This window comes from Acipenser ruthenus, chromosome 24 (assembly GCF_902713425.1).
Source record: "Acipenser ruthenus chromosome 24, fAciRut3.2 maternal haplotype, whole genome shotgun sequence".
Classification (NCBI taxonomy): domain Eukaryota; kingdom Metazoa; phylum Chordata; class Actinopteri; order Acipenseriformes; family Acipenseridae; genus Acipenser; species Acipenser ruthenus.
The window spans coordinates 27,208,100-27,234,375 of NC_081212.1; the positions used below are offsets into that span (position 1 = coordinate 27,208,100).

General features: G+C 38.9%; 1 protein-coding gene across 5 annotated transcripts; it reads left to right on the forward strand.

Annotated features, from left to right (window-relative positions):
* Window positions 1–210: 210 nt before the first annotated feature.
* Window positions 211–25,911, forward strand: LOC117429462 (E3 SUMO-protein ligase PIAS1-like). 5 transcript variants are annotated; one of them, XM_034048955.3, is made up of 15 exons: window positions 211–288; window positions 5,994–6,071; window positions 13,042–13,492; window positions 15,443–15,527; window positions 16,010–16,057; window positions 16,277–16,367; window positions 16,448–16,582; window positions 17,171–17,276; window positions 17,581–17,654; window positions 18,236–18,396; window positions 19,875–20,002; window positions 20,343–20,514; window positions 20,779–20,921; window positions 21,218–21,255; window positions 22,588–25,911. In XM_034048955.3, the coding sequence occupies exons 3-15, from the start codon at window positions 13,045–13,047 to the stop codon at window positions 22,894–22,896; spliced, it is 1,938 nt and encodes a 645-aa protein (XP_033904846.1). In that variant the 5' UTR covers window positions 211–288; window positions 5,994–6,071; window positions 13,042–13,044; the 3' UTR covers window positions 22,897–25,911. The 5 variants fall into 5 exon arrangements, with proteins under 5 accessions (XP_033904846.1, XP_033904845.1, XP_058855047.1 ...); XM_058999064.1 differs by lacking the exon at window positions 211–288 and adding an exon at window positions 298–623; XM_058999065.1 differs by lacking the exon at window positions 211–288 and adding an exon at window positions 5,619–5,637.
* The last annotated feature ends 365 nt before the right edge of the window (window positions 25,912–26,276 follow it).

The window sequence follows — 26,276 nt, forward strand, 5'->3', positions numbered from 1 at the left end:
CTAATAACAAAAATATAAACAGAATATATATTACCATAGTATTGTGACCTAATTCAAGTTGTATGTACTTGCAACAAACTCTTAAAGCCCTGAATTCAGGTAACGGGTATGGAATTAAGCAATGCGTCTTGCACACTAGCCATCACCACCACGAGTTAGAGAAAAAGGCGCTTTGTATTTAAAATCGTACGTCACAACGTCGACGTCCCGTGCGTGGGCCCACGTGCCGGGGGGCTTGATCACGCCTGCGCCAAGAGTAACAAGATGGCGGAGAGTGCGGAACTGAAGGTAAAGCGCAGCTTTAAATCACATTTGATATAATCGGTTAATTCTCATTATTAAACTGGCGAAAAGCGTTTCTGCTCTTAGTAGAACCGCACGCAACACGTTTAGGCGCTCGAGTAGACCGATATAACGTGCAGAAATGGAAGTGGCGCTGTGGTTCGCTGCGATGCCTGAAACATGTTTTTGTTGATGTTGTAGTGGCTGGTGAAGTCGGGTCTGTGTTGTTAGGGTTTCCTTTGAAGCTCAAATCTGCAGACGAGGTGGGCTTTTTGTGACGATGACGCCTTAATATACAAACCAGATAGCCTGTGCGGATTGATTCAAGCGCCTTTGTGCAGGTACGCTTTATAATAATATTAATAAACGGGGTGAAAATGCACGCATAACTATGATAGTGTTTTCTTGTGTGATAAATGCTCCGTGTTGTGCACTAAGTGCAGTGAAGGTGGGATCACGGCACAGGCAGCACCGTGTAACGGTTCAACACGATGGTAATACAACTGAATAATTATGAAGTGATGGTTTCAAAGTCCGGTGATGAGCCTAACTAGTCGTTGCTATTCTGACACGCTCTCTAACGTTTTAAACACTGGTGTGCGTCTGTGTGTGTGTGTGTGTGTGTGTGTTTTATTTATTTTGTAAGATTGAGTTTTTTTTTCATCATGTTTAAATACTTTGTGTAGTATTGTGAAGCGTGATGCATTTGTTATCGTTGTAGTGTGCCGAATTCAATAGGCGTGTCATGTGGTTTAGTTGTAGTTCATGTTTTTGCTGTCGGATGGTGTGTGTGTGTGTGTAGTGATCGACGCGTTTTGAAGCGGTGCGGTGCTGTACTGTGTGTGTGTGTGATTGTGTTGTCATGTGGTTTAGTTGTAGTTCATGTTTTTGCTGTCGGATGGTGTGTGTGTGTGTAGTGATCGACGCGTTTTGAAGCGGTGCGGTGCTGTACTGTGTGTGTGTGTGATTGTGTTGTCATGTGGTTTAGTTGTAGTTCATGTTTTTGCTGTCGGATGGTGTGTGTGTGTGTAGTGATCGACGCGTTTTGAAGCGGTGCGGTGCTGTACTGTGTGTGATTGTGTTGTCATGTGGTTTAGTTGTAGTTCATGTTTTTGCTGTCGGATGGTGTGTGTGTGTGTGTAGTGATCGACGCGTTTTGAAGCGGTGCGGTGCTGTACTGTGTGTGTGTGTGATTGTGTTGTCATGTGGTTTAGTTGTAGTTCATGTTTTTGCTGTCGGATGGTGTGTGTGTGTAGTGATCGACGCGTTTTGAAGCGGTGCGGTGCTGTACTGTGTGTGTGTGTGATTGTGTTGTCATGTGGTTTAGTTGTAGTTCATGTTTTTGCTGTCGGATGGTGTGTGTGTGTGTGTAGTGATCGACGCGTTTTGAAGCGGTGCTGTACTGTGTGTGTGTGTGATTGTGTTGTCATGTGGTTTAGTTGTAGTTCATGTTTTTGCTGTCGGATGGTGTGTGTGTGTGTGTAGTGATCGACGCGTTTTGAAGCGGTGCTGTACTGTGTGTGTGTGTGATTGTGTTGTCATGTGGTTTAGTTGTAGTTCATGTTTTTGCTGTCGGATGGTGTGTGTGTGTGTGTAGTGATCGACGCGTTTTGAAGCGGTGCGGTGCTGTACTGTGTGTGTGTGTGATTGTGTTGTCATGTGGTTTAGTTGTAGTTCATGTTTTTGCTGTCGGATGGTGTGTGTGTGTGTGTAGTGATCGACGCGTTTTGAAGCGGTGCGGTGCTGTACTGTGTGTGTGTGTGATTGTGTTTCGGTGGCTGGCGTGACCCCACTCCTCTGAACCGAGACGGGGGGCCCCCCATCGTGATATTGTGTGGATGTACAATCATGGCGTTTTCAGCAGGCTGGAGGGCTTTCTGGCCACCGAAAATTCTTTTGTTTTCAGATTGTGATATTGTATGAATTTGAACAGCGAATCTTGGTCTTTTACTATGAAAGTATTTTCCCTACCGTTTCGTCTTTGTGTGGAAAGGACGATAATTAAAAAAAAAAAAAAAAAAAACCCCAAATGAGAAACCCCTGTGCAGCTAGGACGTAACTGTTTATGTAGGCTTTTAATTTCTTAAAAATAATGTAGTAAAATGGTTTATTTGTTTGCCAGACTCCATTAGGCGACTTGCATTGTATTGTAATTTTGGCAGTGGTACTGAATTACAATAAACATTGTGTGCTTTTTATTTTTGACGTAACACGTTTCCTTCTAACGTCCTGTATTATCATTATTTTAATCTATTAAGCTTGTTTTTTAGGCTATCTCTTTTATATGCGTGGAATTAGTCGTTGACCGAACTTTTGTCATGTGATGGTTTTATTTATTTATTTAGAAAGGTATAAATAAACGTGTCGTTTATTAGTTTACAAAAAATCTAAATATTTCTTTCCAAAAAAAAGATGGTTATAACTTGGTAAATAACGAAGTGGATGAACATGCACTACTGTATACGTTATTATTATTATTATTATTATTATTATTATTATTATTATTATTATTATTATTATTATTATTCCGCTTCTAGGAATCCAGTAATTTCTGGGTCTTTACTCATTCTACCTTGTTTGTAATATGTAAAATATAACATCCCCTCTAAATGAAATCATATGTAGATACGTGAACTTCTTTGTGAAGTGGTAAAGGTTATAGTGGAACGTGTTGAGTTACAGTATAGTTGCAGTGATATTGGTGGCTGAACTCTGCACTGTAGTTTTTGCACAGTTACCTGTATCCGGTAGGTTTATGCAAAGCGTCTCATTTAGCTAAAATTGAAAAGTAAACCGTGAGTGGGGATTTTTTTTTTTTTTTTTTTTTTTTTTTTCTGGATATTGGCAACACTTTTGCATCATTAGATACAATGTTTAGGTGGGCAGCGGGGCTAAAGTGTGGACTGGACACTAAATATCGTTTCATGGTCCACGCTAGAACATGTTTTCTTCTATTCGTCCAGTGTGTGGGATGTTTAAAATGACCAAACACTGCCTGGCACCAACCTACAGCTTCCTACACTCTGAACAATGACATGTGTGGGGTTGCTAACTAGCTCTGGGCTGCTGCATGTCAGAAAGCAAAATAATATCCTGCATGCAGTTCCTAATTTTAAAGGATGATCATTATACATTTTTTTTAATGCTCATCTATTCATAGATTTGTTCCACAGTGTGAGCAAAATAAAATCACTTTTGTGATGTTGCTGTAGACCTATTTAGAAAAAGATTGATTTGTACAGCTGCCACTGAATTATTCAAATATTTTCACCCTGGTTATATTTATAGACATTGTTTTATACAGTAATGATTCGTACTGTATAGGAAGCTGGCTGTGTGGTTACATTTTTTGAATGTGTGTTCCGTATTCCCCTGTAAGTAATGACTTTATAATGTAGTAACACAACGCTTGGTGCACTGGAATGATGCAGGAGGCTTTGTAGATGTGTGGATTATTAGGGTTTTGAGAGGTAATCAAGTCAGACATGCTCAGAGGTTAAAGCTTAAAACGTGGTGCAATATTTACAATACCTCTGGTGCTTCTCCTGTAGATTCTGACGCTTGATTAAACAGCTTAGGGGTTCCTTACTTATCCAAAGCTGCATATCAGCTCGGTGCCTCCACAGTGATTGGAACAAGATGTACTGCAGGTGATTGAGCTCTTCTGTGTTGTGCAGTATGAGGGAATATTCATCTTCCCATACCTGTCTTTACATGCATAAAAGCAGCCAGAAAGAATACAAGGATCATCTGTATAAATATGGGAGCTAGAACACAATTGGTTACAAAAATGACAGAGCTGTTGTGGTTGACCAGTTTAATACAAACTGTAAATGTGATATGTGCTAGAGTTCAAACAGATTGGGTTAGCATGATGTCTGTACAGGTATGCAGTTTCACAAAAACAAAATCCAGCCTTTTTATGGTTTTCTTCAATAACCACAATATTTCATTTTCATTTTTTTTAAGCAACAACCTTCATTGAAATACTGTGTTTGCATGGGAGTTTTTACAATAGATCTGTTCAATAACATTTTTATAGCTGTGTAGTCACAGTAGTCCCTATTATGACTCCAGTGATTTTAAAGACTCGAGTTCAAAGTCAAACTTCCATTCTTTACTGAAGTGTACATGCAGTGGTGGGATATGGCACCATTCTTTTTTTTTATACTTCATTGTAGTCCCTCCCCACTTTCTGGTGCCTTTTTCTTTGCCTCAACTCCCGCAGGGATAGACCAGGCTGGAGCAGTGCTAGGAACCCCTGCATGCATGTCAATCTGTGCTCTTCAGCAGCTAGACACAGCTGGTGGAAAAGAGCCTGTAGAGACCCCCTTCACTACTCCATGTACACACCAGAGTGCAGCAACCCTGTCACTTAGGACACCGCTAACCTTGCAGGGGGACATCTCCATCCTCGGGCCAGAGCACGCCCTGTCAAATTAATAGATAGGATTTGCATTATTTGTCCAAGTATTTTCCTGAACAAGAACAAACTTGCATAATTGATCCTATTTTACTTGAATAAATAACATGTGAGCAGCATTCCTAGTTTCCCATTCAGCATCATAATTCACATGTGAATACCTGAAAATCAATTGTGTCCATCCCATAGTCCAATACGTTTTCAGCTTATTAGCACTGATTGGTCAATAAATCAATTGACTTGACAGAATACAGAAGAGCATGCTGGCCCAGCGGTCTCATCTTGCATCAGGAAGTTGGATATTGCAACAAAAGAAAGAAAGAGGATATTTTTTGACTGCTGCACCGTGTCACTACTGCTAAGCCCTGTGCTTTATTAATAACTCGATATGGAGCAGAATTGATTTCCGGTCATATATATATTTTTTTGGAATAAGCACTTACATAATAATATTTAAATGTGTTTCTACTACTGAAAGCAAAATTATGTATTTTTCTGAGGTGGTTTAAAAATGGACTTGCCCAGGTAACTGCAGATATGGAAATCGGGTTCATCTTTAAGTAACAGTTATCCCCTCTAGACAGACAGACAGGCAGCAGTTTCAAAGGTCTTGGATCTTTCTAAGCTCTTGTGGTAGCAACAGTTGTTTTGTACATAAGTTTAAGCATCTTTAAAAGTCTTCTGCCGGAAGCACTGTTGTATTTGGTCAAATTACCTGAACCTTTGCATAACCACTAAGCGGTCATACAGTCAGCTTGCATATGAGCCTTTACTTGGCCTGTAAATGTATGAGATTCCACAAAAGCTAAAGGAATGTGTTTGATTGTTTCAGGAATGTTTGCATGGGTGGAGGATAGTTTTGCAACTCTTCTGATTAATGTGTGCTTGGAACTTAAATTTCACTTTTTGATATGGACACACTGCATGATTTTGTGAGTAGCCAATGTTTTACAAAAGTGACTTTTAAAGTTGAAATGAGTAGCCTGTTCATTTCATTTCAGTATGTTATCAGTATATTTGTTTGTATAAATGTTTGCTATTGGTTTTGCAGATTACACTAGTTTGTCTTTGAGTGTTCTCTGAAGAAGCAGATATGTTTGCAAGTTTTTTTGTATTTTACTTTACTGCTTTTAATCTGCTTATTCATATCTTTAAACTTTGCCACTAGACATTTTTAGGCCAATTTTGTTTTGCAATAGATCTGACTTTACCACTAGACTTTTTTTTTTTTTTTTAAAGGTTTTTTTTGTTGCAATGGATCATTAATTCAATTCTGTTTCTCTTCAAGTTCAACTAGGTGACGCATGATCAGAATCTGAGAGGAAACAGAATTGACAACAGTCCTTTAAAGCCTAAGAGATCCAGGGTAAGACCGTTGCACATACAGAAAAACTGCCCTGGACTATTGGCTATTGTTTTAATGTGTTCACCATTTAGAGTTCACTGGCTTAGTTCTTGTCTTATGCTGCCTGAATGCATACATTGAGTCTGTGTTGACAATTCCCACAAACATTAAACGCAGAGTGTCCTGGGTTTGGTAAGCCTTGAAGTGTCCAATATATTAGTGGATTTCCAAACACAGTACAGCTTTTACAGTGCAGTTACTTGTCCTATGCTCTGTTTTAAGACGAGTTACAGTATTTATTGGCTGCTTGGCTTTTTAAAGTGATGAAGCTGTAGTATTTGAAGCAAATTGCATGCTATTTGAATTGTCTGTAACATTGTTTGTGGTTTACAAGTTTTGAGTAGGAGCCTCATTTATGTGCTTCACGTCTTGACATCAGAAGAGCAGGAGGGGACATGGCTGTTTTTCATGCTTTACAGCAGGGCTTCCCAAACTGGGGTCCGAGGACCCCTGGGGGGCAGTGGGATGGTTTCAGAGGGGCCGTAGCACATACAAAATGTTTTCTCCCAAATGACCCTGACAAAGAAATGACCCTGAACATAATGAAAGTAGTAATACTTCTACCGGTGCAAACAAACAACCTCTCTCACAAAAGGGATCAAAATGTCGGGTGAGGGTCCGCAGTCAAGATGCCTCATGTCATGGGGGGGGGCCCTGAGCCAGCAGAGTGTGTGAACCCCTGCTTTACAGGACCCACAGCACGTACACGGGCAGGTTTGATGTTGGCATTACCCCGCTCAAAGCCCTTTTCACTTACGTCAGTAACATTTAAGTTTGTTTGTTTCACAATAGGCAGGCATCCAACAAACGTAGTTGCTGATGGATGCTTAAGATAAGACTGCCAGAAGTCTGTACTGTAGATGTTTTTCTATTGGAGTTTAATGATACAGTTAAGTGTTGGTATTGAAATGGCTGAGTTTAGGAGCAGGACCAGTATGGTCACGTTCAGAGTCTGAAATCCCAACACTTATTCATTCAGAAGTGGAGGATTTACAGGAAGAGTTCCAAGGTCATTGTGGTTTGTGTGTATTTTTTTTAATAATGTTCACTGCACTTGTTGCATGCATATATACATATAAAACAGTGATAAGAAAACTGGCTCAGTACGGCCCTGGAGGAGCCAAATGCTGTTTTTAAGCACTGCGAGTATATCCTCTGAAAGGTGCTCAATTTCAGTGTGTCACTGCATTTTGTTAAACTTGGTGGTTGACGCTGCATACACATTGAAAGCAATCCAGTAAGAGCCCAGGATGCAGTCCTCTGATGTCAGTAAATCTACAGTATGGTATGTGTGTTGTGTAGAGGAAAGCTCATTATTTGCAGATGGGTCATTTCTAACCTCTCCTGCTGTGGAGAGCCAGCTTGTCCTGGCGGTCTAATCAATAGTGTTAAGAATTAGAATTTAGTTTTTCTGTTTTGGCTCTAAACAACTCATTTAATTCTACAAGAATTTACAAACTCCTTAAGAAAACAGTGAAGAAAGGCCTTCAGATCTTCATAAAACTTCAGACAGCTGCTTCATGTTAACAGAGTCAACAAAGGAGGGTACTGGTGTGTTAAACAATTACCCTGAAACTGGGTCTTATTTGCAATGTCTGCACAAGCAAAACTAACTAGAACTGACCAGTCCTTTTGAGCATACAAAAAAAAACCTGATACACAGAACTGCAGTTTGTTACATGCCAGTAATCTGCATGTTATTCACAGATATCCATCTGCATTTCCTGCTCTCTAAGCATCTACTGATAATTCACATGGCTCACCAAAACTGGGACTGCTTCAAATTAAACAATAGATTTATATTTACAATTAAACTGGGCATCAAATATTGAGCCTTGCAGCCCTAACTACAGTAGCTCTGTTAATTGGCCTGTCTGAGAATTCAGCTGTGTGAGTGGGAGGCTTTGAGGGGTTGAAAATTACATGTTTATGGTGGTTTCAGGCTGCAGATTTTCCTTTACGGAAAGACATTGCAGTTTGTGAAAATAAAAAAATATCAGTTAACTAGCTGAATCGAAGATCACCAGAATGAACTTGCTGTATCAACTCCATCTAGTTTTGATATGCTCCCCACGTGATCTAGTTGATTTTTAATGAGTTTGGTAAAAATCCTTGGATGTCTTGATGCAGCTAGACTCGGAGCTTAGATTCTTGGAGAACTGATTGTAATCTGATCGACACATCACAATATTAACGTCTATAAACTACATGTAGCTCAGAGTCTGTCGCATTTAAAATACAGCAATTTCTTGAAGATTAACTATATTTACTTGTAGCCATTCTGAGGGTGAGAAGTATAAGATAATATAAACCTACTTTTGTGCTAGAGGCCTACAGTACATAAAATAAACCATTACCCAAGTTTGTTTAATATGACTGTGGGGTGGGGCACAAAATGATGTATACAATAATAAGTGGCTTTGGAATCCAGAAGCCAGTTTAATAATGACCTTCACTTGTGAAAACACCCAGTTATAAGGAGGTAGAGGAAATGCATGTCAGGAAGCAAAATCTAAAGGTCTACTTTAAGGTAAAACTGTTGCTGATAGCCTAGTAATTGACTAAATAGAATAAGATTGATTCTGCACTGTGCTTGTTGTGCTACTGAATTATTTAGTCTTGTATCCTGTAAGCAAAATTGCTTTGAATTAAAGCTTTAAATTGTGAGATTAATATGTTCTGGTCAGACAAAAAACTTTGAAAATAAAATGATGCACTACTTTAATTTTGCTATACTGTCTGTGTTCCTCGCAGTAATGTGTTGTCAAGATGTTTAATTGTTAGGATGCTGTGAATTGGCAGCTTACACAGTGCTAATGGTAAACAAATGTGACTGTGAAAATGTAACTCCAGTAAACACAGATTTCCTTTGTACTGACAAGCATCCTTTTACCACGATTATTTTGACAGATAAAAGATTCAGCTGGGGCGCTACTGTAGACATGTAATGCTTAAACGCATTGGGAGCTCGATTTTGGGAGTGCTTTGTCATATCTTTGAGTTTTTTTTCTTGTTCAACTGTTTTATCACAATGGTATTCCATTTAACACTAATGATAGAGTGGCTTTCAGTTGAGCAGTTCTTTCACAGACAGTACTGAAACAGCTGCTTTGAAGTAAAACCACTGCAGTGATCTGAACACAGTCATTTATCAGCATGTTGCTGCTGCTGATGAATTACGATGGCGTGCTTGCTGTGTTAGTGTTAGGAATAGGACAGGCTTCTGTTCTACTGTGGTACTCCCAATTCTGTGAAATTCTCATGGGAAGCATGTGGATCTGGAAGACAGCTGGAGGCAGAGTTGTGTCCTGCCATTTGTTTTTATTCCTCAGGAAAGAGCAATACTATTTAGCAGTGTAGTTCAATGGCTGACGTAAGCACAGTTGCTGGGGTACATTCATTGTCTGAAAAATGCTAAATAGGCAGTCCAGGACCACCTTATCTGTGTTGTAATATCGCCTTGAAGCTCCTTACATAGCTTGAAATGTTAGCATTCCTTGCCTTTTCCAGAGATATTACAGCCGTTAACTGTAGGGTTTAAGTTATGTCTGTGAATAGGGTTGTTCCGTGGTGATAAAAGTGATTTTTATGCTGCTTTTCTTGAATCGTAGTTACAGTAGCTGAATGGGGCTAGCCATTGCATTGCATCTATTTAATTTGTAAACTGGTTAAACCACAGTATGGACTTTTAATGCTTTAACAGTATTTTTGGAGGCTGCCAATCACAAGGCTTCACTGCAAATCCTAGAGTCTGATCTTGACTGTATAAGGTTACAATTTATCAACTTTACAAAGTGAACAGCTCAAGACTCCTTTAACCTTGTTGGAGGCAGCTGTTGCAGCAATAAGAGGATGCTTTATTTAGTACGGCATCGCTGGGTGTTTTCAGTTTCAGGCTCTGTAAGCGACTGCTATAAATGTATCAACTGCCAGGATGCTTTTGAGTTCGAATTGACCTTTTGTTGCATAATTTAGTGATTTCAGTCTTCTGCTTCCCCCCCTCCACCCATATTCCTTGCTTCATCACTCTCAAAGCAGGAAAAAGAGTGATGGGGAAAAGATGAATCATTAAATAAACATGCTTTTTAGCTTTGTCAGTCTGGTGTTGGTAAAACTCGCTGTAGCTTTCCCATTTCTCCTTCTCAGGTGATCTTTATTGAAATAATTTGGGTTGAGTTCTCTCTGTATTTTTATATGCTTCAAACCTCCCAAGACAGACGGACAGTACTTTACTGCTTCCTGTTGCTTCAGCTGACAGTGCTTTTGCCATTCCTGCAGCGACTTTACTAGGAGTAAGGCTAGTTGTTGTGCACCATACTTTAACTATCATTACCTTCTTTTGTGAGGTATTTTATACTCACTAATTTGACCCCATTGAATTTTATTCAAAAGTTCTGCTATCGAGTGCTGATGGAAGAGCTCCTTTCAGGCAGTAGGTGTATTTGCTCTAGCTGATAACATAGTTGATTTGTGCAGAAATAGGGTTTTCTATTTTTGATGGTGACAATGACTGTGTTTGCTGTTAACAAGGTGTAGAGTGCTGTTTGTTGTTTGTTACAATGAGACCAGGGCTATTCTAATGTTTGTAGTATGCGTCAGAAAGCTGTGATGCTATAGTACTGTAATCCGTTCCCTGCCTCCTGTATTCATCAGTGGTAAATATTATGGGTGTAACAAACAGATTCATCTTGTGTGACTGGTCTGCTCGCCCTGAACCTGTTTACTCTCACCACTGTACATGTTTGAAATGGAATAGTCAGGGTTTCTTTCCACATTGATGACCCTGCATATAAAGATTTATTTTAGTAGAGACGTTGACTCTAACAGGAAAAGCATACTCTTGGGGGGGGGGGGGGGGGTTGGAAATATGCAGACAGTCTAGAGAGCCCATTTATTAAAAAAAATTATAATTATATATATATGATTGAAATATTTAATTTGAGATTTAAAACTTCTTTACTAAATGGATTGTTATTTCAAAATGATCTAGACAGCACTGGGCAGACACATGACAAATGACATTTAATATAGAAAAGTGTAAGGTACTGCATGCAGGCAATAAAAATGTCCACTATAAAGACCATATGGGAGATACTGAAATTTGAGATTCTGGGATCAATAAGCTACTAACAACCAAGCGAGCAAGATGGGCCGAGTGGCCTCCTCCTCTTATGTTCTTATATGTACAGTACCCTTACCTTTTAAAAGTGAAACATTTGAAATCTGCCTGACCTTACTCCCTCCTCGCAATGTGAGGAATGTGATTGATCTCCTTTGGGAATTCAGATGTCTGCTTCATACTGCTTTCAGTAGAACTATTTTCATTTCTTCTGTTTGCAATCTGAGGTTTATAGCTAACCCTAAAACAACACTCAAGAGAGGGCTAGGTTTTGTTTTAATATAAGCCACTTGTGGGTGGTGCCGTGCATACAAGCCTTTTGGAGTTGTAAATTTGGACTCCTCCAAGATAAATCCCTTCTGTGAACTCCGATCCTGAACGGAGCATTGCTGTAACAATCCCACACCCAGCCCCAGCAACACGCACTCAGTTATGTACCATTCCTACACAACTTCTGTGCTGTGGTTCTCAATACAGGCCTTAGGGCAGTTTTAACAACTTTGTACTCCTTGAAATAAAACTCTCTGTCGAGGAAGATAGCGATTACCAGGGCGTGACTAATGTGCTTGTGATTTAAACTATATAAATTGATAGACACCTGTCAGTGAGAGGTGCCCTGCTGCTTCTTGAGGGGTGGGATTAGGGGGTGGTGGATTGTCATCTGATGGTGCCCAGCCAAACATTTCTGTAACCTAGTGTCTGCTTTTACTGTGCACTGGAAGGTAGTGAAGCACTGATTGTTCTGTACAGTCCACGGATCAGGAAAATAAACAGATCTTTATATCCTAGCTAACATGCCTCGACTGGGTGGGGCTGCGCACCCTGCCATTAGGTTGTTTCAGACTCCAGTGCTGGGAACCATCTTTCCCAAATCATTTGTTAGTCAAAGTATATGTAATTTGCGGTTGCACCTGCTAATTATCCGGTACCATTTCCTGCGCTGCTCTAGACTTCAGTGAAGTGGGTTGAGACTGTGCTATCCTGTGTCTGTTGAGAAGGGTAGCCATCAGGACAGCTGTACAGTTTTAAGTCTGCTGTGGTGTATTTTCATTTCTAGGTTTCTTTTCCTTTGTTTTGCAATACTGGAACATGAACTGAATAAGTTAAAAGATACAGTAGAACTTAAAATGTAAAACCCGATTAGCGATCATTCATTTATCCCAGCACCAATACTGCATTGTGTCCCTGCTTTCAGACCCAAAGGATTTAGGTTACCGTCTTCACATCGTTCACTATGGTTTGCTGTTTGTCTGTGTCCTCCTCTAGCTTTGTCCCACTTCCTCACTGCATGCATATTGTATTCTGCAGGCCATTAAACTCCGTCCTCGGTCCCTCCTCAGGATACTGAACCTTCAGGGGTTCGTTGTCTCATCTTGAGTGTAGTCTCAGTTACTGCTGCCTGTTGAAGGAAGAAATATGAAACATTTAATTGCATGGTGTGCTGTAAATCCTTGTGTATTTTTATTGATCATGTGTGTTTATTTTAGGTAAACCACTGATTTACACGAGCTGGTAGTGTACAGTTTTGACCTCAGTAAAGTGACCTGCCTTTCACCTTTAACAGCCAGCTGATTTTGTCCTGTGAAAAACCAAGCAACTATAAAATATCAAACCTCACTTCCTGAATCCACCTTTCACGTTTTGAGTTTTGTTTATTAGTGACAATACCCTGCAGGCATACTGTAGAGGTTTTGAAGTGTCTGGAATAGCAGAAATAAACACAACTGCCAGTATGCTTGAACTAACAATGGATTCTCTCTGTAATTGTAAACAATCAATAACTTGTTTCTGTTTTCTGCTTTATTATTTTAGCAAATGGTAATGAGCCTTCGTGTTTCAGAGCTCCAAGTACTACTGGGATACGCTGGGCGAAACAAACACGGACGTAAACACGAACTCCTTACAAAAGCCCTTCACTTATTAAAAGCTGGTTGCAGCCCTGCTGTGCAAATGAAAATCAAAGAACTCTACAGACGGAGGTTTCCAAACAAAATGGTGACGCCGGCGGACCTGTCCCCCCTTAGTGTCCACTCGACCAGGGCGTCCCTGTCCTCCGGCCTGTCCACCTCTGGCATCCCCCAGCTCACATACGACGGCCACACTGCCACCTCGACGCTGCTTCCTGTGTCGTTGCTGGGACCTAAACATGAGCTGGACCTGCCGCACCTCACCTCCGCCCTGCACCCTGTCCATCCCGACGTCAAGCTGCAGAAGCTGCCTTTTTACGACATGCTGGATGAACTCATCAAGCCCACCAGCCTGGGTAAGACTTCCAGCTTGCCTCCCCACCTGCCTCGCTCTTGACCATTTCTTTTGGTGTTGGGGGATGGATAAGTTACCCTCAATTAGGTCTTGTTTAACCTGACTGTTTGTAGTATGCTTGTGTAATGGTCCTTTTTTTTTACTTAACAGGAATACATTAAGGCATAAACTGGGGTAGTTTTGAATGGGTTGCAAGCAGAGTTAATTAGGCTGCTGACACTACTTTTATTGCTTATTTCCTGTGGACTCCTTTTGACGGAAGAAGTAGGGATATGATAATGTCAGACAGCACCATGGCAACTGTAGTTAGGACAGTGAACTGGAGATGTCATTATCCTGGGTTACAAAATTCAGATAAATGTATGTGAAATATCAAGTGCTATGTCTGTAACTCCAATTACATCATACCTTGTATTCAGTAAAACCTACTGTAGATAGCAGCACAACCATCTGCATCAGGAATTGCAAAGGATTATTGATACATCTTACTTTACTAAACATTATCTTCAACTGTAGCAGTACATACATTCAAATCTACCTTAAACTGATAATCACATTAGTTAGTTGGTATTTATTAGTATCTTTTTTTTTTTTTTTTTTAAATGGAGTATTGAAATAAATATTTGTATGGTACTTTAATGTCCAAATGATGTTGATGCTATTTCGACATACTTGGTTCATTTTGAAAGTGCCTCCATGTAGGTTTTTAAAATAAATAAATGTTGTGGCTGAAAGATGTAAATTATGTGCACATATTGCAGGAAGGGTTTTTTTTATGATCAGGAATAAGTTGCCTGTTTTGAAGAATTTTTAATTTAATATGGTCACTCTTCGAGCTCAGTTCATTTTTTTCAAAAGTGAACACCGTATGCACTTCTGTTTACTATCGTGTGGCCTTGATTCCCCTACGCTCACAAACATGGAAGTGGTATGGCCTGCAGTTTTATTATTATAGTACAAATATCAATTGCTTTTTTACCAAGTGCGACTGAACCATAGTTGTCTGCACAGTTTGGATCCCAGGCAAGTAACTTGAAGTGTGATTGTTCCAGGCTCCAGCTGACAATGCACAGCCAGATTAGTTTTGCACCCAGTTGAAAGATGAGATTAGACTGACGGAATGATTGGGTTGCTATATTTAGGCCTCCGTGCTAGTTAGGTAGTACAGAATGTTTTGTAACTGTGGGAGGAATACAGGCCTTGCTTATTGTCATAGTTCCACTGTTTTTAATTGGACCCTGGATCATTTATTTAACCCTGCAAACAATATATTGCCTACTTTTCATGGCCTAAGTAAGTGATTATATAAAATAAATCTTTATATTCCTTTAATCATGCTTAAAAATATCTAGGAAAGTGTAACTAAACCACGCAGCACTCTGCTGTATGTTGTTGTATAGATAGGTATAAAACGACAGTGTGTTTCTGTGTAACCCTGATGTGGCAGTTAGCAGGGAGTTCAGTAACTGGCAGGCAATTCATGAGTTCACACCCTGTTCATCATCATCATGTCATGCAGTGAACTTGTTAGGAATTTTAAGAATAACCGCAACAGTAAGAGAGAAAATGGACTTGATACTTAAACTTACCAGTGTAAGAAATAAGCAAAGAAGGCTTTTAATGTTGTTTTGTCATACCAAGCTAGAACTACTGATGATCGCGTATATAGTTTATCCAACCAATATACTATACAGTGCATGTTCTAGGCACCTCAGGATAATGCCAAAATACCCTGCAGTTGTCTGGCCCTCAAGTTCATACGTTTTCTAGTTCACTTGGAAGCGATTGGGAAGCTTTCTAGATTTAAATTCAATTCTTCTTTTAAAAAGAGTGAGCGGCTGCATTTAGTAAAGTTCTGATAGTAAACTCTTCTGTTAAACATACATTTTATTGATTCATTTTTTTAATTAGTGTTTTTGATATCCATGAACAATATTTTGTTTTCTTGCAGCTTCAGATAATAGCCAGCGGTTTCAGGAAACATGTTTTGCTTTTGCATTGACACCTCAACAAGTACAGCAGATAAGCAGCTCAATGTAAGTACTCCCATTGTTCTAATGAACAGATCTTGTTTGCAGGGTGAGTGGTAATGCAGGCACTGTGTTCAGCTGGATGATTTCTACAGCATTATGCGGTCCATTTTAGTGCTTTCAAACTTAAAGGTAACATGAAACCACAACACGTAATACAGGAAGTGCCTCGGAGTCTGCATGTTTAACTCTTTCAACTCTGCAGCCCTATTGTATGTAGTTCAAGGAGGGTTAGCCCCACTCAACTACAGAACGCATGTTGTATAAGAATGATCAGTCCACTCAAAACAGCAGACCACTAAACTAATCGAATAAGCTACTATTTATATCTCTGCAATTTTTATATTCCTTCAGCACAGGACACTGAAACTGTCTAATTTGTTATCTCATTTGTTAATCTGCCATTTACAATGAACTGATTTCACTACAGCAAACTCCAGTACAACTGCATTTTATATACAATGGTGTGTTGTTGTTTTTTTCACCAGGGACATCTCGGGGACCAAATGTGACTTCACTGTTCAGGTTCAGCTAAGGTAGGCCTTCGCTACTTATTAAAAAATAATAATTATAAATACCTGTAGATTTTTCTTCTAATTGATTTATAGTGTGCCTTTGCAGAGCTGGTGTCAGACAACCAAAGGGTTACCAGCTAAATGTATTGATAGGCAGGTAATGAAAATGCAGTTTGCACATGGGCACTGTGCATCAGTCTTAAAGTGGTTATGATATGCAGCTGATTTTATTTGTTTTAGGTTTTGTTTATCAGAAACAAGCTGTCCGCAGGAAGACCACTTTCCACCCAATCTCTGTGTGAAAGTGAATGGAAAGCCATGTAACCTCCCTGTAAGTATTGCACTGTACAGAACTGATGTATAGGTACTTGTATAATGATGTGCCTCTAATTCAGGTTTGATATGTCCTAGGGCTACCTTCCTCCAACCAAAAACGGTGTAGAACCAAAGCGACCCAGCCGACCGATCAATATTACCTCACTGGTGAGATTGTCCACAACAGTACCAAACACCATTGTGGTCTCGTGGACAGCTGAAATTGGAAGGGTGAGCACAAAAACTGTGTGTGTGAATATATGTGTTTTAAAGGTTGTATTTTTGTATTCCTTTCCAATTTTAAGACCTGAATGTAACTGTTAGCTGAGCAGAATTTGAAGGCATTAACTGAAACGGGGACCTGCTTGAATTTAACATTTGTTCAGTAACCTTCCTGTAAACATCTGTAACTTAAACCAGAAAGCATGAATACTAATTCCAAGACAGCTTAAAGTGGATTTATTACAGTTTATTTTGATATGCTGATATGCGTGTCTGAACCTGGTAGAGCACATATCTTTACACTGATGTCTTTCAATTGTGGTTTCCACTTCAAAACATCGAATACAGTGTTATGTAAGCTTTGCCTTTGGCAAGACATAGCTGAATTGATTCGCAGTGTCTGCAACTAGATTGCAGTCTGTTAATTAGGAGTTTCAATTTAACACAATTGAGCACGAACCTAACCCAGCTCCAGAACCAGTGTTATTTCATTTTTTTCTGGTCCTTTGTTTTTGTATTGATCAGATTGCTGTTTTTAAAATATTTGTGAAGTGGCTATGTTATGTTAACAGTGTTTTTGTTTTCTCCTCCTCACAGAACTACTCATTGGCAGTTTACCTTGTGAAACAGCAATCCTCAGCAGTATTGTTACAAAGACTTAGGTCGAAAGGCATAAGGAACCCAGATCATTCCAGAGCATTAAGTAGGTGTTCAGTGAGCTTGTTTACTTACTGCACTGTAAGCACTGGTTAAAGGGTTTGGGTTTTGTTTAGGTTTTCATGGGGCTTTTGATTTCAGCAGGAAGGGACCTAGCAGGAAGTGGAGGCGAAACTCAGACATTATGTAAATGTTTTTCTTTACACTTTCTGTGTTCAAGTCTGACAAGCTGGTTTTACTGTCTGGTGCTTTGAAACCACACCATTACATTTCTGTTCCTTCAGCTGAAGATTTAGAGCCATTGTAACGGGTAGTGATGTGAATTATTCTTCTCCTTTTCTGGGTTGCAGTTAAAGAGAAGTTGACGGCTGATCCAGACAGTGAAATTGCCACCACCAGTTTGCGGGTCTCCTTGTTGTGTCCAGTAAGTTGTTGACGGCTTCGTAACGAGTTCATCAGATCTATTTGAGAACATCCTTTCCCAGATACTTGCTTTCATGCTCCTAAATAATCTGACATGCAGGATGTACCCCTCCTTGTTTTTTGTTTTAATTTGCATTTTCTGCAAACGAGTCAGTCATTTCTGGGAACTCCTCCAACCTCGTTTGACAGATCAGCTCCTGAGCGTGACTATTCACCTCCTTGATAACAGGGCATTTTCAACAATAACTAGACATGTCTTTTACAGTTGTAATAATAAAACCATCTTGTGACATGCCCTGACAGTGATCTGAGATGTAAACTGGAGGTCTTGATGAATGTCTGTCTTGTTCAGACATGAGCAGTGATTTAGAATACAGTACTGCAGCCTATGTACATCCCAGAGATTGAGAAGATCATTGAATTCTAGTATGTTAATCTAATGTAAACGTGATGGGATGATTACCTGGGTTTGTTAACAAGCATGGCAATGTGAAATATGTTGATTCATTTTAGAATTAAAAGTGGTGTTTATTTATTTATTTTTTGGATAATGAAGCCAAAATAAATCCCTCTTGCTTACAGCTTGGGAAAATGCGGTTGACGATTGCATGTCGTTCTCTGACTTGTTCACATCTGCAATGCTTCGATGCCACACTATACATACAGATGAATGAGAAAAAGCCAACATGGGTATGTCCTGTTTGTGACAAGAAGGCTCCATATGAACATCTCATCATTGATGGGTGAGTGCCGGCTTCTTTTTAATAAGATACGTGTATCATAGAAATTCTAAGGTGTTTTTTGTTTTTTTTCTTGATAATTCCTAAATCAGGAAGCTTGGTTCTTCCATAAAGCTGGAGGGGGAGGGGAGGGGAAGGGGGGAGGAAGAAATCGAATGATAAACAAGTTAACAGCCAATCATAACATGCTTGAGCATTGCTGCTCCATGCAGTCTGTTGCATAACTGATCTCAAATAACTGCTTGAGTTTCTGATGTAGAAATGTTTATAGAACATGCTGCTTGGTAAATGATTAATCCAGAGGATAACAAAGCACTCCCTTTACTTCAGCTGTGTTCCAGCACAGTCTCTTCAACTTCTTTGCTTCTCTTTTTTTAAACACTGTCTTAATTACTGAGCTTTACAGACTGATGCAGAATAACTTGTGCTATAGCAGTAAAAAAATAAAGTGCTACACCCTGTGAGAATTAGCTCTCTGTGTGCTGTACTATGTTAAAACAAAAATCAGATGAATTCGTCTTTTTGCTTTTAAAGTATGATTTTTAAATTAACTTCAATTTGACCTGTTTTGTAACATTGTTACTAGTTTTTGTAACACTGACGTACGTCTGTCAGATCGTGTCAGGAGTTGCTGTTTATATAAAGAAGCTGTCTTGTCATTGCAGCCTGCAGTCTTCTATGTTCTGAAAAGTAAAGAAAGGGTTCAGAGATTAAGTGTATTCATCGCTCCATTTATATACATTATTTTGCTGCTTTATTGCACACGGGGGACTTAACCCCTGACAAGGACACACTGTGTGGAGTCCTGCTTAGTATTCTGCTCAGGCTCAGTGAAGCCATGTCTGGTAATTGCAGACCAGTCACTAGTGCTCAGGAGTGCACATGAAGAAACAGATCGCACTTCAAAGGGTGCTAATTGTAACATCTTAGACAGTCTCAGCTCAGAAAGGCCACAGGGTATAATTCTGCTGAATAAAGAGCAAATGTAGTGGTTGGTTTTTAAGGAGGCTTGGGGGGATAGGATTTTGTTGCAATAACAGGTCTTTTGAGGCAGTGTTGAAAATCGGATTAAAAACTTTTAATCCTCCTGCCATCTTTATCACTTGTATTGGAAAGTAAATCATACAAATTATCATAGTGATAAAGGTTGTCAAATGTTTCCATCTGGTTTTGATCTATAACTCTAGGGTTAATATCCCGAGCTCAACAAAATGAATCTAGAAAGGAGTTCAGAAAGCACCTCCTTATTTATTGGTTTCAAACAAGGGAACTCATTAAGCAGGTTTTCTTTTTTTGTAATGTTAGTATTGTAACTATTGTGCCAGTAAGCTAAAGTATACAGATCTTCGTGTTCCGTCCTACAACAATCCTTGTGAAGTTGGAATGTAAACAGTTGATGGAATTGAACTTTTTCTGAGCTTCTGTGCTTTGATGTGTGCTTTGAAGGTGTTTTTTAATCTTTTTTTTCATACGTCATTTAGGTTGTTTATGGAAATTTTGAATAGCTGCACAGACTGTGATGAAATTCAGTTTAAAGAGGATGGGTCTTGGGCCCCCATGCGATGGAAAAAGGAAGTGCAAGAAGTGACAGCTTACAATGGAGTAGAAGGTAAAGCAGATGAGAACTGCCACATGACAGGACTGGTGTGCAGTGACATTATTAGCGTAGTTTCTTTGTGTGTCATATTAAAAAAAAAAAAAAAAAATTAAAGCATTTTGACTTAAGGTCACAAAGCAAAAGATTGTTTTCATAGATCCAAAACACTTTTTGTTGTGATCAGTGCAATAAATAAGATAGATAGAGAGATATATGACAACTGGAACATCAAAGCTAAATTGTTTCCGTCCCACGGACGAGTAGGTAATTCAAAGTTGTGTAGAGAGTAAACCCCACTAGCATGCGCTGGCAAGTGCATGTTACTTATTTCTATTTCTTTTTTGTGGTGCAGGTGCCTGTCGAAGCACTTTGTCGGAGCACAGACAGAATTTGCACAACAGCATGAAGGTGGAGGTGATTGACCTGACGCTGGACAGCTCTTCCGATGAAGACGAGGATGACGAGCCTCCAGCTAAGAGGAGCTGCACCTCCCTGTCCCCGGCCTCTCCGCCCATCAGTAAGGGGTGAGTGCTGACCGCAGGCCTGGAGATGCACGTCCACTCGGGGAGGTTACTGCCCCAGAGCTTGTTTACTGAAATCTTCTCTTTTTTTTTTTTTTTTTTTTTAAATTTAAATCTCTTAATGAAAAGTTGGTTATACTGCTGCTCCTTTTGTGTTCAGTTCCTGTTGTTATTTTATAGTTTTATGAAGATTTTTTTTTTCCTTTCTGTTGGTAAAATTTACGATTTTATTGATTGATTGATTGATTGATTGATTTTCTTGTCCAGGGTGTTAAATCTGCACCATCAGGCGTCGCCAGGCCCCAGAACGCCCAGCATGTCAGCAGTGGACACCAGCTACATCCCTCCTCCTCCTCCATTAATCCAGGACTACCGGCATTCTTACCACACATTGCCATATGAACTGCAAGGTAAGCTGCTTCAGCTGTTGGCATTGCTGTGATAAAGGTGTGTTTGTTTGTTTGTTTTTTTTACAGCAATAATACCTGATTTTCAGCGGTTCAGTTCAGTTTTTGTAACTATCAAACTGTGCATGGGCATTTTGTATGAGATGATTGTAGGTCATGGTGACCCAGTCTGGTGGGACTGACATGTGGAATAATGTCTGTTTTGGAAATATATCCATATGTGTGTAATATATGAAAGGAAAGTGTCTGTTCAAAAAGCATGTAATATGTATTTTTATTTTATTTATTTGTTTTAACAGGTCTTGATTTCTTCTCCTTTTTACAAGGTGACAATCAGGTATGTATAGTAACAGTGGTTTAGTATATGATATTAGATCCCTAGCATGCAATATTTGGTTTGTACTGAAATGGTTTATAAAGTCCCTGCTGCAGCATTTTCAGTATGTTCATACGCTGCTGCTGCTGTAGTATCTTCGTTGATTAAACAAGCAGTTGCTTGGTAATCATAGATCCTACCTAAGCCCTGTATGTTTAAAAAGTGCCATGTGTGCCATACATGTGAAATGCAGAGCCTATGAGAGGTCACATACTAATCTCCAGTAAGGACCACAGCATCTCTGAGTAAGGTGTGGTAAATGCTACTGGCTTTGTAAGTACTCTCATCTAAAATGAAACGGAATATAAAAAAAATAATGTTATTTCAAGGGCAAAATTACCCACAGAGTCTCTGTGAAGCTTTGTAAAAAAGCAGAGCCCTCACAGGCTGCTTCGGGTTCTGCAGGGGGGCAATCAGATTATGGAAGAATACAATTCCCAGAGGGGTCCTTCTAAAAGCTGCAGAGATGCTTGTCAGAGGTCTTTTCTGCAGAAAGTGATGGGGAGGTTTATTCTGGAGAAATCTGCTTTCATACAGAACCCTCCATGTCAAACCATTGCATCCCACATGACTCTGAGGCTGTGTGGTCCAGTGGTTAAAGAAAAGGACTTGTAACCAGGAGGTCCCCGGTTCAAATCCCAACTCAGCCACTGACTCATTGTGTGACCCTGAGCAAGTCACTTAACCTCCTTGTGCTCCGTCTTTCAGGTGAGACGTAGTTGTAAGTGACTCTGTAGCTGATGCATAGTTCACACACCCTGGTCTCTGTAAGTTGCCTTGGATAAAGGCGTCTGCTAAATAAACAAATAATAATGACTCATTTCACAGCTCCTCCTGATGGAATAAATGCTATAAGTTAACGTTTATATGTATTAGTGAAACGTACATTCAATGTATTTTAGAAACTGAAAATTGTTGTGTTTTTAATCGATTTTGCCAAATAATAAAAACCGATAACTCCCCCGAACTGAACAAAAAATAAACCCCCAAAAATTCAAGCCATATATATATATATAATATATACTGTATGAATGATAGAATCACCAATTAGATTAGCAGCCTCTCCTATTAAAAAAACTCCTCAAAATAAAGGCGCCTTCTCTAATAGAGGATTTTAATGGTGGGAAGTAAGGATACAATGTTGCTACATAAAAATACATGTTGAAAACGTAATACTTGTTCTATTACAAAGAAAACAAAGTGTATTTTTAATACTACGGAGGTACACGAAAGTACCTTCCAAGGAACCCTATTCTTCCTTGCAACCCTTCTCCAATTCTTTGTGTTTTGTAGCATTACGGCACCACCCTCCTTGCTGCAGCAGCCGCTGCTGCGTCTGCGTCTGAGGACCACGACATCCTGCACCCGTCTCTCAACCGCTTCCTCCCGTACAGCTCCTCTCAGATGTTCCTGGAGCAGCCCAGCACGCCTGTGAGCAGCACGCTGGCCCCGGCTAACGGCAGCAGCAGCAGCAGCAGCAACAGCAGCCTGGTGTCCTCCAGCAGCTTGAGAGACAACCACCTCCACCCCGTAGCAAACCGAAGCAGCACGGAACCCACGACAATGTACGGCTCCATGCCAGACGTCATTTCATTGGACTGACTATCCGGAGTAGAAGGAAGCGAAACTTTGTGGTCTGATTTGCTTTATTAAGTTTTAGAAAAACAAAATATTGTTGTTTTTTTTTCCTTTAAAAGAAGAATGGCGCCGTGTACAGAGAACAAAAATATATTTTCAGTTTTACTTTTGTATATAAACTTAGGACTGCCTGTCCTGTAAGGTAACTTCAGTTGATTTTTTTGGATGCTGAAGATTTTACACCGTACACATTTTTTGTCCTTTAATTATATTATACTTTTTTTTTTTTTTTGCACATCAATGGCATTATTTTCTTTACCGTGATATTGTTTGGTTAAGTACCTAATTTCTGTTTTAAATCATTGTAGGAATATTTCTTTACGAAAGAATTTCGGATATCAGCGGTTGACAAAAAATAGTGTTCTTTTTTTCGTGCAGATCATTTTGTTATCCTTTAAGTTATATGAAGTTTCACAGAGTACCGTATACCGCTAACAGTTTCACAGCTCTATTAAATATGCCGTTTCTGGTTTATTTGTACATCAAGGTTGGTTCATGGCTTTTTTTTGAGCTGCCCAGCTTTTCCTTTACATGTTTCTGAGTAGCCTATACTCGATGAATTTGAGTGAAATAAATCTAAATGGAAAAACCTATATTTTGTTAAAGTAGCATTTTAAGATTTATTAAATCCTTTTGTAAATTTCTATGTAGCATTTCCCATACTATTTATTTATAAAACACATTTCACAATGGCAAAACAACAAAAACGAAATTAACATAGCAAGTACGGGTTCTGTTAGCACAGTATTATTATTATATATATTTTTTTCCTGCTGTCTTTAACCTCAAGATTGGAACCTGTCAGTCATGGGCTGTCAGTGTTCCCTTTCTTCCCTGCTTGTCGGACACTCAATTTCAGAAACTAATTTACTGTGTTTCCTGGGAAATGATTTATTTTGGAGTCCAGTGGATATTGTTGAGGCTTTATTGTTGTTGACATGCAGCTGAACTCCCTTTCATTGGCTAGTCAGGGTGCCAGCATATCAGTTGCTGGTCTTTACCTCCGAATCACACAAGGAATCCTGTTCAGTTTCATTAATTACATCTATGTAGTCATTCCATGTTTTTATTTTGTGTTGCTGTCCTTATGCTAACCCATGTAGTCTGTTTCCTACTGTTTTGTTTTGTTTGTTTATTGGCTGTTCTAAAAGTACAATAAGATGTAAATAACTTTGTAGGAGCCTTTTTAATATTTAAATGAATGCTTTCACACTTGCTTCTTCTTCAAAGCTTTATTTCTAAATAATAACATGAGTAATAGTATTTCTTTGAGGCAGAACATATCCTGTTTGACACTTACCGTTATGTAAAGTTTCTGACTTCTAGGGAAAAGTGTCCAAATGAAATGGAAGAAAATACTGAGTGGGTTTCCACTGAGCCCTTGCTTTACAGAACCCAGGAAAGAGCTGTTGAAATTCAGGAATCCTCTTGGCAGACTGTGCATTATCGAGGGTATAATTCTGAAATGGATTTTGGTCCAAAAACACAATAGTAAGTGTCTTTGGGTTTTCTTGTCTTTGCCAGCATTGATTGTTCAGTAAAGAATGTCTCGCCTGATGTCTTGTTTGATTTATATTTATATTGTGATTTCAATGTAGTGTGTTGTTTTTTTTCTTTGTGTTACATCAAGGAATTTGTTATACCGTGGTTTAGTTCTAGTTCATATATATATATATATATATATATATATATATATATATATATATATATATATATATATATATAATATAATGTCTTGTACACATTTGCAAAAGTAAGACCAAAATAATTGTGCTTCTCTTAGTTGTGCTATTAAAGTAAGAGTTTTGGTTTCTCACAGCTTACATAGTGTAAGAACAGAGGTGCTGATCAGGGTGTTTGGACTAAAATCCATTATGAATTATTCCTGGAATAGAAAATAAAGCAGAAATATACAGCTTCCAAAAAGTAGCTCTGTTCAAACTTGCTTCATTGCTCCCACTAAGAAATGAATTTGGGGTTGGGGGGGGGGGGGGGTTGGGGGGTACGTCTGGTCTAATTGGGGACACGTATCAGTAATTTGACCTGTTATGAAAAGGCATGAAGACTAAGCCACAAAACTAAACTGGGAACAGGTAAGTCCGTAACGCACTGCTCCACACGTTGCACAATTATCCTTACCAGACACAGCGTTTTGTATTAATATTTAGTAACCGGAAAGTCTGTACTGGTACCCTTTTCAGAAATATTTACATAATGTGTTGAATGTGCTGACATTGTACTGGTGGTCCTGGGCATTACATTCATGAAACACTTTGAGATCAGATGCACAGCCCGTTTTCTTCATTTTAAATAACTGAGACTTGCATGCCCTGTATGAAGTGATGAAATTGGCTCAAACAGGATCAGGTTTTGTTTCTAAGGCATGCTTATTTTAAGAGTTTGGTTACAGCACAGCAAACCCCTGTGAACCATGCAAGCATCTGATCAGAATTACAATGGAATACATATATTTGAAAGAAAAGTTAATTTTGGTAATGTTTTAGTTTTTTTTATATTTAATATACAGTATATTGCTGCAAACTTTAAAGGGAAATGTAACTATAATTCGTGTGTGTGTGTGATGGTATTCTTAGAAAATCAGAGGTTTCAAATTAGTGTTTTTATTTGTCTTTAAGTTGACAAAACCACGAAGAACTAGTTTAATATTTTAATTAAACAAATTATTCCAATCGCTCCAAAACAAAACCAACTAGCAAAGCCTCCTGAAAGTCCACGCTCTGCTAATCTCTGCATTCACTGCCTTACATTTCTTCACAAATCATTCTTTATGGCATGCCAAACCCAAAACAATGAATTTTTAAAGAAAACAAAAAAGATGTACAGTAGACCAATGTCAGTTTGTATAAAGTACGAAGTGAAAAATATTTATTACATGCATTGGAAGAAATTGTTTACCTATTGAATGTTACCTGTTTATGTAGAGAACTTTAGATGTAATAAAACACATTCAGTAACTGGTATTTGTGTGTGTTTTTTTTCATGAACCTATCATTCTAAAGTTGTTGTTTTTAAATAAACATTTTTCTAGTTTGCTAAACCTTGTAAAGATAGATCTGTGGTTTTGCATTGTCAGTTCTTAAAGGTGTTTAAACAAGGTGATCAAAGCAAAGCTTAGGTTTTATAAACCAAATCACTTTTCTCGTTTAAAAGCAATATTAAACTGGAAGGCTTCGCATTTGGGATCAGCAGCTGGGTTTATACTTAAAAATGCTAAGACCAGATGGCTTAGTCATTCTAAAGAAGCTTTGTTTTAATGGGGTATTATATGACATTCAGAATAATTAAATATAATGAAGTGTATATTCATAGTATTAAACCATTCA

What these genes read in the sequence shown, in the direction of transcription:
- LOC117429462 (XM_034048954.3), top strand. Translation starts at nt 265, where the DNA reads ATGGCGGAGAGTGCGGAACTGAAG. An exon ending in CGGAGAGTGCGGAACTGAAG is followed by an intron (nt 289 to 13,041) that starts GTAAAGCGCAGC and finishes TTATTATTTTAG; the next exon opens with CAAATGGTAATGAGCCTTCG. An exon ending in GAACATCTCATCATTGATGG is followed by an intron (nt 18,397 to 19,874) that starts GTGAGTGCCGGC and finishes TACGTCATTTAG; the next exon opens with GTTGTTTATGGAAATTTTGA.